The sequence below is a fragment of the Pezoporus flaviventris genome, unplaced genomic scaffold, assembly GCF_033815535.1.
Source record: "Pezoporus flaviventris isolate CSIRO_AGI_PZ_B2104156 unplaced genomic scaffold, CSIRO_AGI_Pfla_v1 ptg000138l, whole genome shotgun sequence".
NCBI lineage: Eukaryota > Metazoa > Chordata > Aves > Psittaciformes > Psittacidae > Pezoporus > Pezoporus flaviventris.
The window spans coordinates 1,543,033-1,556,063 of record NW_026892686.1 but is presented as its reverse complement, the minus strand read 5'-3'; the positions used below and the strand labels follow the sequence as shown (position 1 = coordinate 1,556,063).

The following is a 13,031-nucleotide window of genomic DNA, read 5'->3' as shown; positions in this document are numbered from 1 at the left end:
TCTGTTCAAAGCAAGGGTGAGAGGATGCAGCAGGTTCAGTGCTGCTAATACCTTGTATTCCAGTGGCCAGGAAGCCAGGATTCTCCTTGATCTCCCCTATGAGCCAATGCTGATCTACTGTTCTATCATATACATATATCTGGGAAGGGTTTGAGCCCTCAAAACCAGGGATGTAGAGCTCGTGGGGGCATTATTCCAGCTGTGAGAGAGCAGATGTGTTCCATTTGGTTCAACAGCCTCAAACATCACACATAAGCTGGTGCAAAGCCAGCCGTGACCAAAAGCAACGCAGGATAAAGCTGGATGACTCGGTTCCAGCTCAGCACCGGGATGCATCCTGGTGCCAAGCAAGTTTGAATGCAATGATTCATGACTCTGTCCTCAAGCTGCTGCTTGCTGGGGCTGGTTGGGCCTTTCTCTTTGCTTAATCACCCCCAAATCAGCGTTAACCCAGGAGCTTGTCTCCTCTCCCGTTGCCTGGAGGATGCAGGACCTGGTGGCACCTGGAGGGAGGGTGACGAGTGGGTTGTTGGGGGGTTCCTTCCTCACCTGGGAAGTGCTTCACCTCCGTGTCCCCCCCCAGGAAAGAGGTCCTCCACCTGGAGCTTTGCGTTCTGATTCCTCCCCGAACGGTTCAGACCTGGATCGCAGGTAAATGGCACCAAATAGGGTCCCCCAACCTGCTCACCCATCCCAGGGGACCAGCTGTGGGGAACGGTTGTGGAGTTACTGGATGGTGCTCCCGAGTGGGGTTCCATGATTTTCACAACATCCCTCTGGTTTTGGGGTGCTATTGGGGATGTTGGGAGCGGGGTTGAGTGGGATGGAGCATCCCAAGCCTGACACCAGAGGGTTTAGAGCACTAAAAATGCCACGTGGGCAACAGCCACAGGGATTTTTAGGATTGAGATGTTCACCTAAATCCTGAAATCTTGGGATTATTCTCCACTTCAGCTGCATGTTCTAGGCTTGTACATATTAACAGCAAACCACCATATCTTTATGAGGTTTTACTGGTGGTAGCATCATCCTGAGGGTGCTGGGGTAGCTTTGGGATGGGAATACTCATTCCTGGATGCTCACTTCCCCGTCTCCTCCTCCTCCTTAGTATTACACTTCACCTGAAGATTTCATGCCCATCATCTCCTGCCTTTAACTACTCCCGAAGCCCCATCTGCACCGTGCCCCAGGTGAAGATAGAGATGGAATCAGACTATGAGGACACCGACACTGAGAAACAACCTCGGGACATGGGCAGTGAGACCACGCTATAACCCCACGCTGCACTCCTGCTGCCATTTATATATATATATAGATATTTCTATATTCATATATATATATATAAAGCAAATTGGGCTTATTTTTCTATGTGAGAAGAAGGAGACCGGTGGCCCCAGGGATCTGCTGCTCTGGTAGTTTTTAGTGTCATGGGTTAAGTGTGTTGTGGAATTTCCTCTCTTTCATCCCCACTGGTGGTGAAATGGGGCTGAAAAGGTGAAATCAGAGATTTCAGCCTCTACTCGCTCCAGGGCTGGAAAAGCTGCTGATGACCGGGACTGTGGGAGCATGTATGGGGAAGGGGGGATGGTTTTGAGGGGGGTTTTGGTGTAGGGAGGAAGAAGGAGTGTGCACCCCTGCTCCCCAATCCCTGAAATCACAACACGGCTCCTGGGGAGTCTTGTTCCATGAAGGAGATGGTGCATAAGGCTTTGTGTGGGCAGGAGGCCACTGGTCCAGGCCATGGCAATGGGAATCCCTTCCCGTGCACGGCATTCCCAATGTGGTAGTAGGGATGCGGGAAGGACCCAGATGGGATGCCAAGGTGGATGAGGGTGAGGAGGCCTGGCAGGGTCAGAAAGGAGCTTTGGCCTGGTAAGGAAAGGAGGAAAAGCAGCTCGGGTTTAAGGTTGTTGCTGCTTGAAGGCAACACCACAGGGGCTACGGAGGGAGAGCAGGGCAGGGAACGGGGCTTTGCTTGCTGCAGGGAATCAGGAATGGTTTCTGCAGGCAGCGGGGCATGGTTTCTACTGGAAAATGGGAATGGTGGCTGCAGTGAAGCTGGTTGGTCACCCATCCCCATGTCCTCACTGCAGCAGTCCCTGGCCCTGGGCTTGGTATCCGCTCTATCTCTTCCTCTGATGGCATGTCCAAGCTGTTATCCCACCGGAGACACATCCCTCCTCCCCGTGCTTTCAGGTCACATCCAGCAGCTCCCCTGGTCAGTCTCCATTGGCATTTTGGCTCCACAAAGGGCTCTTCCCACCCGCTGCTGCCTTTGAGTCCCCTGGGAAAGGAAGGGAAGGAGTAGGTCAGGAGCTGGCGCAGGCACCAAGCTCAGGTTGGCGCTGCCCAACTCTCACCCCCTTTATCCAGCAGCATCAGAGTGGTGACGAGGCTCTTAAAGGGTGTTTTTCCTTCCATAGGCTAAGCCAGAACCACTGGTCTGAAGAACCCTCAAATCCATTTCCTTTACGCATGGAGTTACTCATTGCCTCTATTTCAAACCTCACAGAGCCCCAACATGTCCCCTGAGCAGAAACAGCCTCCCTGCCATTTATACCAGTCATAGAGGGGGGGCTGGGACCCCAGTTAAATATCTCAACTGGTCTGAACCTTGGGCAGATCCTGGTTCTCTGTAAATAGTTGAGTCCAACAACGACTTGAAGGCAATTTCCTATTTATAGCCCTTTTTGTTCTGGTTCAGGTACACCTCCTGGTGAGATGTGGCAAGATAACTCAGTATTACTCCTGGCACTGCTTAAAGCGAGAGCCACGTAGCTCTGACGTTAAAAGAACTATTTCAACTTGAGCACATTGTGTCTCTTGTGTAGCATTTTTGTACTCCTGTGTGGTAGCTGAAGCGTGGTACAGGTAGGCTTAAGATTTTAATCAACCAGGTTAATTTGCTTCATTCAGTCCATCAGCTCCAAACAGGCTTTGTGGACGCTGGTAGATGTTTCCAAGAGCAGAGCTGAAGCCCCTCCAGCATCCAGCTTGACTGAATTGGTCCATTTCACATGGTTCACACGTGGGTTAATACTTTTTGTATATGAAAAAGCAGAGCATCTCAGACTTACTCCCTTGCTGCTGTACCACTGTAGTCATTTTGTATTTATCGGTGATACAACCCAATAAACCTCGTTTCAATGAGTCTCTCGGTGTTACTGGTGCAGAGCCCTTCAACTTCAGTTTCCCTTCCCCATATTCAGTGTTTTTCTCAGTGCTTTTCCCTATAGAGGGTTAGTTTCTTCCTCAGGTGCCTCCAGCAACAGCCCTTTAGCATCACAACAAACCTTTCCTGCTCCTGGGAAGGTGGGATCAACCTTTCCAGGGAATATGTGAAGAGGAAGGAGTCTATGACTTAAGTGAAGAGGAAGGAATCCAAGACTTACCTCACTGCCCACAAATACACATGCAAGAAGTTTTCCATCCTGCCCAAGGCATCGCAACCTCAGGTAAGGTTAATGTTCAGTGGGTAATCACAGCTTGCAAACTACTCATTAGGAGGGTGAAGTTTACACTGTCCTGTTAGGAAACAGAGTCAGGAAGCAGAATGGGCTTTGTTCAGGCATGAAAGTACAAGATCATCTTATTTGTGCATCATGTTGATGCGTAGAGCAGTTGTGTCTCAGCTAAACTAAGGGAAAAGCCAGACCTGACCCTGCTCTGGAGGGAGCTCACCCCATAAGTGCCTTAATAAACTGCTTTTGGGAGAAGTAGGAGACTTAGGAATAATCCTAGGACACAAGCAGGGCTTTTTTACCTTACCACACTTTATTTAGAGCCAGCCTGCATCATTCACTAAGCACTTGCAACACTTCACAAGAGCCCAGGCAGCTTCCTGTGTGCCCAGGGAACACACCAACAGCCCCATCTCGTTCTTTGGTTAGAAAAAAAGGCTTTAAAAAGTCACCATTCAAATAGCAAAACCAAAATCCAGCTTAGCCGCACACTAATAACATGTTACAACAGATCCACCACTGCCCAGGGCCCTGCACAGGCTGAGAACAGAGATATGGCTTTTCATTTTATCTTCTTCAAGTAACTTCCCTTACAGAAGAGCTTAACTCACACTAAACATCCAGCATTGAGAAGACCTCAGCATAAGTCAAACACCAGGAGACTGAGCATTTTGTGAGGACAGGACCACAGAGCTGTTGCTTTTGCACTATGGAGCAGTGCTCTACATCCCACGGGATTGCTAACGCCACGCTGAGCTCCCAGGATCCTAATCCCAGCCCTGCAAGAGCAGGACCAGCTCCCAGAAGAGCTCGCTTAACTGTAAAGCAGCTTTGCTAGCACGAGTAGGCCAGGAGTGTAGATACTCACACCTTCATACAACTAACGTGCATGTGCTTCAGCTTCCAATAAACATCTATGACTCCAGAATAGGAAATTCCACTTCCAATACAATAAATATATTGCATTTTCTTCTCTCGGCCTGCTTGGGAGTCAGTTTGGAATGTGATGCTCAGGGCTAAGCAGAGCCCCCTATTATACTGTTAATGCTTGCAGCTCTTTGGGTTTCAACAGCTTCTTGGCAGCGATGATGGTGTTCTTCATCAGCATGGCAACAGTCATGGGCCCAACTCCCCCTGGGACTGGGGTGATGTAGCTGGCTTTCTTCTTCACCCCTGCAGGAAGGGAAGACAGGAGCACACGAGTCAGCAATGCTTCCCAAGCTGGCTGGCCAGCATGAAGCTGTGACCAATCTAACATGAGCAGGGGCGTTGGAACTAGATGATCTTAAGTTCCTTTCCAACCCAAACCAGTTTGTGATTCTAGGACCAGCTAAAGAGTAGGAGTTTCTCAAGGTGGACTTTCCCCCACACCAAACTGTCCATCCCTGCTACTGCCCAAGCTTAACTGCAAAGCCCAAGCTGGGGGCAAAGTGAAAAGCAAGGTCTAACAGCTAGATTTCTAGCAGAGAAATATCAAGTCCAAGACTAGATGTGGGCTTCGGAATTGTCCCTGGAGGCAGCCACAGTAAAGAACTAATAAAACTTCAACCTTTTCCCTCTCTTGTTCTTCCAGGAGGAGGCTCCTGGTGTTTCAGCAGGCAGCTGGAGGCACAGGGCTCATCACAACAGCATGTTGGGCACTACAGTGGTGAACAGCAGCCAGAGGGTAAGTTCTGCAACCTCTCCAGAAAGGAGGTTGTAGTGAGGTGCGGTTGGTCTCTTCTCCAAGGAAGAGGTGACAGGACAAGAGGAAACGGCCTCAAGCTGCACCAGGGCAGGTTTAGATGGAGCTGAGGAACAATTCCTTCCCCAAAGGGTGCTCAGGCATTGGAACAGGCTGCCCGTTGAACTGGATGAGCTTAAAGGTCTTTTCCAAACTAGTTGATTTTATGGCACAATATTGGATGCAGCAAGCAAGGGAACGCAAGCATCCTACTGCATCAGCTCAGTCACATCAATCAGGACCTTCTCCTCCCCACCATAAACGTTCAATGCTCAAAAAAACCAGCCACAGCCTTTCCATACCTTCAAAATCCACATCCCCAACCAGCCTGGGTTTGGCAGTGATGGGATCCTGCACTCTCGTTATTCCCACATCAATAACTGCAGCTCCTTCTTTGATCATATCAGCTGTGATCAGATTGGGAATGCCTGCAAGGGATGACAGAATCACAGACTCATGGTGGAGCTCAATATGTTCCTCTCACCCTATGTTCACCTTCTTTTGACCCACCTGGGTCTTCCTGCCTCACAAAGCAGTTGGACTCAATCTTAAGGGACTTTTCCAACCTAAATGATCCCACAAAATGCATCTCTACACCCAGCTCCACAACCCCGAGCTAGTGATGTTTGGCTCCATCAGGAATGTGAGCAGTTTACTGATAACCTCAGAGCTGGAATTCACCCCCAGGGAAGAGTTCTGGCAAAGCAACTGGGACCAAAGCATCCTCTCCAAGCTGAAACCCTAAAGCCTGCATTTGAAGTCTGTGGCTGTGTTTGTTCATGCAGCTCCAGCAGTGTTTTCACCCCTGCACTAGGTCAGCAAGTTGAAGCAGTGTCCAAGGCCACCACAGCCCACAGGCTTCTCCCTGGGGCTGTAAAAACCACAGCCTGACAGGGAGATAGGGGTGGGAGCAGCAGCTTGCAGCTAAGCCACGCTTTCAGGTTAAGAGTGTGTTTATCTGGTCCTGCCAGATACTGCTGCCTCAGGACTGAGCTGGGAGCTTATTCCACTCTTGCTTAGTTAACTCTTTAACACAAGCCTTCCTTTGCTCTGCCACCCTTTGATTATGAACGTATCCTACTTGCCAGCAGCACTTCTGCCATCAGGACATGCACTGACACCTCCAACACCACTCCTTATCCTTCCAGCACCTTGTCTCCATACACATTCCAACCCACGTTTTCTCTCCTCCCTCCCCACAGGCTCCTACACAGACACCCCAAACCAGCTCAACTGCCCTGCTGATGAGCTGCCTCCAAGCAGTCCTTGTGCTCTGAAGACAGCACAGCATCTGTCCCTCAGCATTTGACTGTCTCTAGGTAAGCGGATCCTATCTTGGCATTATTTTCCCTCCTCCCACAGAAATACAGAGCTGTCCACATATATAACAGCCTGTCTATAGCTGTTCTCTAGATTTGATCAGGTGTTGGCACACCAAAGCCTTCCTGCCAGATGTTACTTAGCACTTCCAAAGGCTCCAAGCAGCTCTGCTTCTAAGAACACGTGTGTGAATCCTGTGGTGAAGGCCTGGAGCAACTGACTGGCTCAAACATCCCCTCACTCGAAGTCCTCACCCTCAGCACCTTGTCTGTGCTGTCAGAGTCAGGTCTTACCTGCTGCTGCTACCACAATATCAGCACGGATAGTGTGTTGCTTCAGCTGCTCCTTGGGAGTGTAGCGGTGGGATATTGTGACTGTGGCATCACCTGCAAGAGAGTGGATACATGGAGCTTTAATTCACATGTAACGCCCAAACCCAGCCACATCTCTAGATCTTCCCTTTTGAGACACACGTGTGTTTATCAGGAACATCAGAGCCTGATGGAACAGGCTGTTTCCCAGGGAACAGCCTCCAAAGTCAGAGGGAGGGATGTGGCATGGAAGAGGACAAGGACTCACTGAAGAAGGCTCTGACACGTTACAAGACCTACAGGCTGAGAGCACTGGGCTGGTGCAGCCTGGAGAAGAGAAGGCTCCTTAAGGGGAGATCTTAGAGATTGCCCCCATCCCTGGCAGTGTTCAAGGCCAGGTTGGACAGGGCTTGGAGCAAGCTGCTCTAGTGGAAGGTGTCCCTGTCCGTGGCAGAGGGGTGGAACTGGATGAGCTCTAAGGTCCCTTCCAACCCAAACCATTCTAGGACAACTATGCTGTGATGGGCCAGAGTCCCTAAAGTGTTCCTGGGACCACTTTCAGAGCCTCAAGAGGACAGTGTGACAGGCAGAAGGCTTCCTTCTGCAGCTGCCTGGCACATGGGCTCCAAGGCCACCAAGCTTCTACCTCCTGGGCGCTCGTGCCTGCCATCTGTATGCAGCAACATGGCAATGGGCATGCCCACGTTCTTCGACCTGCCAGCCACCACCACATTCTTCCCCAGCGTTGGGATGCCTGCAAAGGAGAAAGTGGAGTCTTAAAACAAAGACAAGCTGGAGTTACACCAGACAGCAGCTAAATACTGCAGCAGTAGCAACTTACCAGTCCTCTTAATGATCTCCCACACTCCCCAGGGGGTGGCTGGCAGCATGGAGTACTGATCAAGGCACATGCGCCCCACGTTTATCACGTGAAAGCCATCAACATCTTTGTCTGGACTCACAGCGTTGCAAATCTTGCGTTCATCAATATGTTCTGGAAGAAAACAAAAAGCTTGAACCCTAGGGATCAGCCAAGAAGCTGCTTTTTGCAGTCAGCCAGTGCCCTGACCTGCTGCACCAGCTCCTTGGGTTTGGAGCCTTGAAGCTGCTCAAGACTTCCAGCAAGCACAAGGCTACAGCTCCCAGCAGAAGGGGACTGGAACCACTTTGAGATCTCAGCATTGCTGAGGCAGCCTCATGCTTCTGACTCTGGAAGCTGATACTCCCTACACAAGAATAGATGGCTGTGACCCTCAGCAGCTTAACTCATGTGAGAGAGTAGCTGCATCAACTTCTTTAAGCTACATCATAGCAGGATGCCACCCTTCATGGCATAGGATAGCCCCTATGCTGCTACTCCTGGCACATACAGTCTCTTAAAAGCTTTATGTAAAAAAGGAATGCGTGGAAGTGTAGCTACTCACCAGGTAAAGGAAGCTGCACTAACAGGCCATCCACATTGGCATCATTATTGAGTTTGCTGATCAAATCCAGGAGCTCCTCTTCAGTAATGGAAGCTGGCCTGAGGATGGTTTCACTGCTGATACCTGTGCAACCAGAAGTCCCATGTTAGAGAATCACTTGTGCACAAGTGGGAGAGCAACTTCCTTAATCCATGTGGTTTAAGCTGCCAGGTTTCCCTGCTCTACACACCAAGGACTGTATGCTTTGGGTAACAATAAGTACCTTCCAGGCTGGACACCTTGCCAAGTCTTGTGAGTTATGGGTAAGGACAATTAGTGTCAGTCTAATGACCTGGAAAGGACTATTTGAGAACAGAGACCCTCTGAGTGCAGGCAGGACTTCAACCTAGGCAAAGGGTGCAATGATGAAGGTGCAGCCACACGTGCTATGGTCCCTCTGGACACAGCGGGAGGGGGATGTTAGCCTCAAAAGCCTCAGCTCCACAAGGCTTCAGCAGCACAGAACCAAAGGGAAAAATAAACCATTTCTTACCCCAACCCCTTTCAGCACATTTTCTCCACAAGCACGCTTGGCTCAACACCAAGCAGGGCCTCAGCTTGCAAGACTGGAAGGACTCAGAGGGTGTTAAGGCTGCTAAATGACAACTGCATCTCAGGCAGCTGAGGAAAGGCAGCAAATTGGAGCCTTGCCTGTGTTTTATATGGCCATAGGAGAACTGCAAATCCAAACTACAGAGCTTGATGCTGCCCCATCACAACACGTGAACCGTGTTTACTAACTCCATCCCAGTACAAAGAAGGCAGCCAGAAGAGTCATAAAGCAAATGCTGGGCCAAACAAACTGCCATAGAGCTGAGGTGGAAAGCTGCCAGATGGAGACATCCCAGAAAGCTTCTCCCAGCATCCAGCATCAGCTAAAGTGAGATGGAACAGTGAGTAGCTCTGCTTTAGCAGAGCAGAGCACAGACATACCAACGTCAGCAGCCGCTTTGGTTTTGTTCAGCACATAGGAGTGACTCGCTGGATTCTCCCCCACGAGGACAACGCTGAGGTGAGGTCTCTTGTTTCCAGCTGCTACCCACTGCTCGACCTCGTGACGGGCTTCCTGCCGGATCTGCCGGGCCAGCTTCCTGCCCGAGATCACAACCGCATCATTGCTGCAACAAGTAAGGTGTTACGAAAGCAGTCAGCGCCCCTCAGACCTTCAAACCCAAGCTCTGGGCAACACAAACCAGGAAAAGCAGATGCAAACAGCAAGTCAGGGCAGAAAAGGCTCTCTTCATAGAATCCCAGCCTGGTTTGGGTTGGAAAGGACCTTAAAGCTCATTCAGTTCCAACCCCTGCCACGGGCAGGGACCCCTTCCACTGGAGCAGCTTGCTCCAAGCCCCTGTGTCCAACCTGGCCTTGAGCACTGCCAGGGATGGGGCAGCCACAGCTTCTCTGGGCACCCTGTGCCAGCGCCTCAGCACCCTCACAGGGAAGAGCTTCTGCCTAAGAGCTCATCTCAGTCTCCCCTCTGGCAGGTTCAAGCCATTCCCCTTGGCCTGTCCCTACAGGCCCTTGGCCCAAGCCCCTCTCCAGCTTTCCTGCAGCCCCTTCAGGCACTGGAGCTGCTCTCAGGTCTCCCCTTCAGGAGCCTTCTCTTCTCCAGGCTGCCCCAGCCCAGCTCTCTCAGCCTGGCTCCAGAGCAGAGCTGCTCCAGCCCTTGCAGCATCTTTGTGGCCTCCTCTGGTCTCACTCCAGCAGCTCCAGGTCCCTCTGGTGCTGCTGCCCCAGAGCTGGACACAAGGTGAAGTTTCCCTGAGCTCTGTACAAGCCCTCTGCAACTTTTTGCTAAATAATGTCAAGCCGCACATTTCAGCCTTAGTTTAAAGACGCCCAAAGCTGGGCTCTGCAAACAAGGCTGCTAGAGGAATCAGCTTATTCGTGCAGCCTGAAAGCACACACGCTCTTCTCTGCTAGAGTCTGTGCGCATCGTTTTCCTGGCACATGTCTCAACAGCTGCCATTTTTAGAAAGACAGCCACCCATTCCTTGTGAAAGCATGAGAGCTTCACTACAACGGACTCACAAAAAGCAGAACTCACTCCAGTGGAGCTTCCCCCACTGAAGAGGTCTATGGAACAGTTCTGCCGTTGGCACAGTGTGACGTACTTCCGTATGGAGCGCTGCTCCCAGAGATCCTCGTCCCACACGGATTCCTTGGCAAGTCCGATCATCTAGCACAGCACACACCTTGCACAGCCAACCTCACACCCTCTCCTCTCAAGCTGTGTCTTCAGGCTGTTAAAGCTGAGCTGGGGTACGTGGTTTCACCCCCTCCAACAGACGCCAGTGTCTGTCTGGAGTAGAAGGGACGTTTGCCCATCTGAACAATGTCAGAGCAGTTCCTCACGTACATTTCTAAATTAGAAACGGGAATATCCAGTCACTGTCAAATATATTCCAGGCAACTGGACACCCTGCAGGATATAGAAAGCCTTGACCTATAGATGGCCAGTCCCTGTCACAACAGACTGCTCACACTGCTCATGCCTGGCTCTTTTTCTGTAGGTTATCACTGTGACTCTTACTTGAGCATCATTCTCATTCAGTAATCCCTTTGTGAGAGGATTTGCCTTTGCAAGCTTCACTTCTAGACCTCATATTTACATCTTGCCTTCCGGCAAGGCTTCATGACAAGCACCTTAGTCACTTGCCCAATTGCTCTCAGCTCTGAGCTGGAGCAAACATGCTCACAGAAGCATTACTGTGATTCCTTGTGATTTGGGAAGCTTCCCTGTCATGCATGGGACCTTCCCAAATCACAAAGAATCACTTCTGAGGCAATCCCCAAGCAAGATGCATCAGCACTACAACCTATTTAGCCTGCCACAGGAATCCAGGAGACAACTGACCCACGGGAGGAAAGCCCAACCATACCAGTCGTGGTTCCAACCCTCCCTGCAACACAACATTGAACAGGAGCAAGTAAATTGCTGCAGTTTCTCCTTAAAACTCCATCACCTGCTTCATGCACAGGTTCCCACATTAAATTCAATGCTGCTGTCTTCTGACCTCCTCTAGGTACAATGCTGACCCTGGAGCTCTGGGGACAGCTGCCACCAGGGAGAACCACTGCAACAACTGCTCCAGGATAGACACATGAGAAGTAGGGAAGTGTTTTGCCTACCTAGAGCTGCTGCGAGGGCTGGAGCAGCTCTGCTCTGGAGCCAGGCTGAGAGAGCTGGGCTGGGGCAGCCTGGAGAAGAGAAGGCTCCTGAAGGGGAGACCTGAGAGCAGCTCCAGTGCCTAAACCTGGAGAGGGGCTTTGGCCAAGGGCCTGTAGGGACAGGCCAAGGGGAATGGCTTGAACCTGCCCGAGGGGAGACTGAGATGAGCTCTTAGGCAGAAGCTCTTCCCTGTGAGGGTGCTGAGGCGCTGGCACAGGGTGCCCAGAGAAGCTGTGGCTGCCCCATCCCTGGCGGTGCTCAAGGCCAGGTTGGACACAGGGGCTTGGAGCAAGCTGCTCCAGTGGAAGGGGTCCCTGCCCATGGCAGGGGTTGGAGCTGGATGAGCTTTAGGGTCCTTTCACACCCACACCAGGCTGGGATTCTATGGTCCTCTGTGCGTTTTTAATCCCTGCCCTATGCAATTATGTAGTTCTCCCCATTTACAGGGAATTAAACATTACTTCATCCTTAACAGCAATCATCCACTGAAACCTATCTAACAGCAACCAGTAAAAACCCATCCCAAGCCAGCAGAGCCCACTGGCTCTCTAGTTCTTATGCATGTCTACTCTCATCTAAAAGGAATTATTACGAATGCCTGGCAAGCACAAGGAGAAATCATAATATCAGAACCACCTCATACCAAGAGCCTGGATTTTCCTATTACCCCGAGACTGGGCTGCCCGGAGGGCAGGGAGCAGCATCTTCCCCTCATAAGCTCGAGGGAAGCCAAAGTCGGAGCCGTGCTTAGAGCAGGGAACAGCTCCCTCCAGGGCTGCTTCACTGCATTAGATCAAACCCCACGGAGGGGAAGATGAGGTGGGGCACAGGCGGGATGCTCGGGGGACTCTGGTCCCTCTCACCCCCCGTACACGCGGGGTGAGCCGGGTCCCCGGAGGCGGGGGGGGGGGGTGCCGGGCAGAGCCGGTGCCCCCTGCCCGGGGAATGGATGCCCGGGGAATGGATGCCCGGAGCATCCCATGCAAGGCGGCAGCGGGATTTCATCAGCCTGCACTGCCCGGCGCGGCCGCTGGGGGCCGCCCCATTCATCCCCCAGTGCCGGCAGCGGCGAGACGGGGCCCTACCCTCACCCGGTGGGCAACGGGGAACCGCGATGGGGAACCGGGGCCCCCCCTCCCTCATCCCTCCGCACCCCGGGACTGGGCAGAAGAGGCGGGCGGGCCCCGGTTCCTCACACACCGACCCCGGGCCGGGCCGGGCCGTACCTGGGCGCGCTGAGGTGGATGCGGCGGCCGCGGGGCCGGAGCGCGGAGCTCGCCAGGCCGCGGAGCGGGCACAGCGCGGTTGCCATGGCAGCAGCGGGCAGCGAGCGACCGGGAGTGGTAGTGACACAGCCCGCGCGACCCGCCGGTTTATATAGCGCGGCCGGCGGGAGCCAATCAGCGCGGCGAGCGGCGCGGAGGAGAGAGTTGAGTGGCGGAGGAGAGGGAAAGGGGCGGGCGGAGCGGGCGCTCCACTCTGTGATTGGGGGAGAGGGAGAGAGGGGCTCGGCAAAGGGGTGGGAGGGGCGAAGGGAGAAGGAGGAGTGTGATTGGTGGGGTGGGCAGGGTTTCCCCGCT

General features: G+C 52.3%; 2 protein-coding genes across 4 annotated transcripts in view; one reads left to right on the top strand and one right to left on the bottom strand.

The window, feature by feature from the left end:
- SLC4A5 (solute carrier family 4 member 5) overlaps nt 1-1,759 on the top strand; it is a 29,096-nt gene extending 27,337 nt beyond the window's left edge. For all 3 annotated transcript variants that reach the window (XM_061478964.1, XM_061478965.1, XM_061478966.1), the window contains 2 exons: nt 584-651; nt 1,109-1,759. In XM_061478964.1, coding sequence (XP_061334948.1) covers nt 584-651; nt 1,109-1,274 — 234 coding nt within the window. In that variant the 3' untranslated portion in view covers nt 1,275-1,759. The remainder of the gene's footprint in view (nt 1-583; nt 652-1,108) is intronic.
- Nucleotides 1,760-3,753: 1,994 nt separating this feature from the next.
- Nucleotides 3,754-12,836, bottom strand: MTHFD2 (methylenetetrahydrofolate dehydrogenase (NADP+ dependent) 2, methenyltetrahydrofolate cyclohydrolase). Its single transcript, XM_061478970.1, has 8 exons — nt 12,678-12,836; nt 9,212-9,396; nt 8,240-8,362; nt 7,657-7,809; nt 7,462-7,569; nt 6,798-6,890; nt 5,487-5,612; nt 3,754-4,634 (listed from the first exon to the last, which is right to left on the bottom strand). The coding sequence occupies exons 1-8, from the start codon at nt 12,761-12,763 to the stop codon at nt 4,495-4,497; spliced, it is 1,014 nt and encodes a 337-aa protein (XP_061334954.1). The 5' UTR covers nt 12,764-12,836; the 3' UTR covers nt 3,754-4,494.
- Nucleotides 12,837-13,031: the final 195 nt, after the last annotated feature.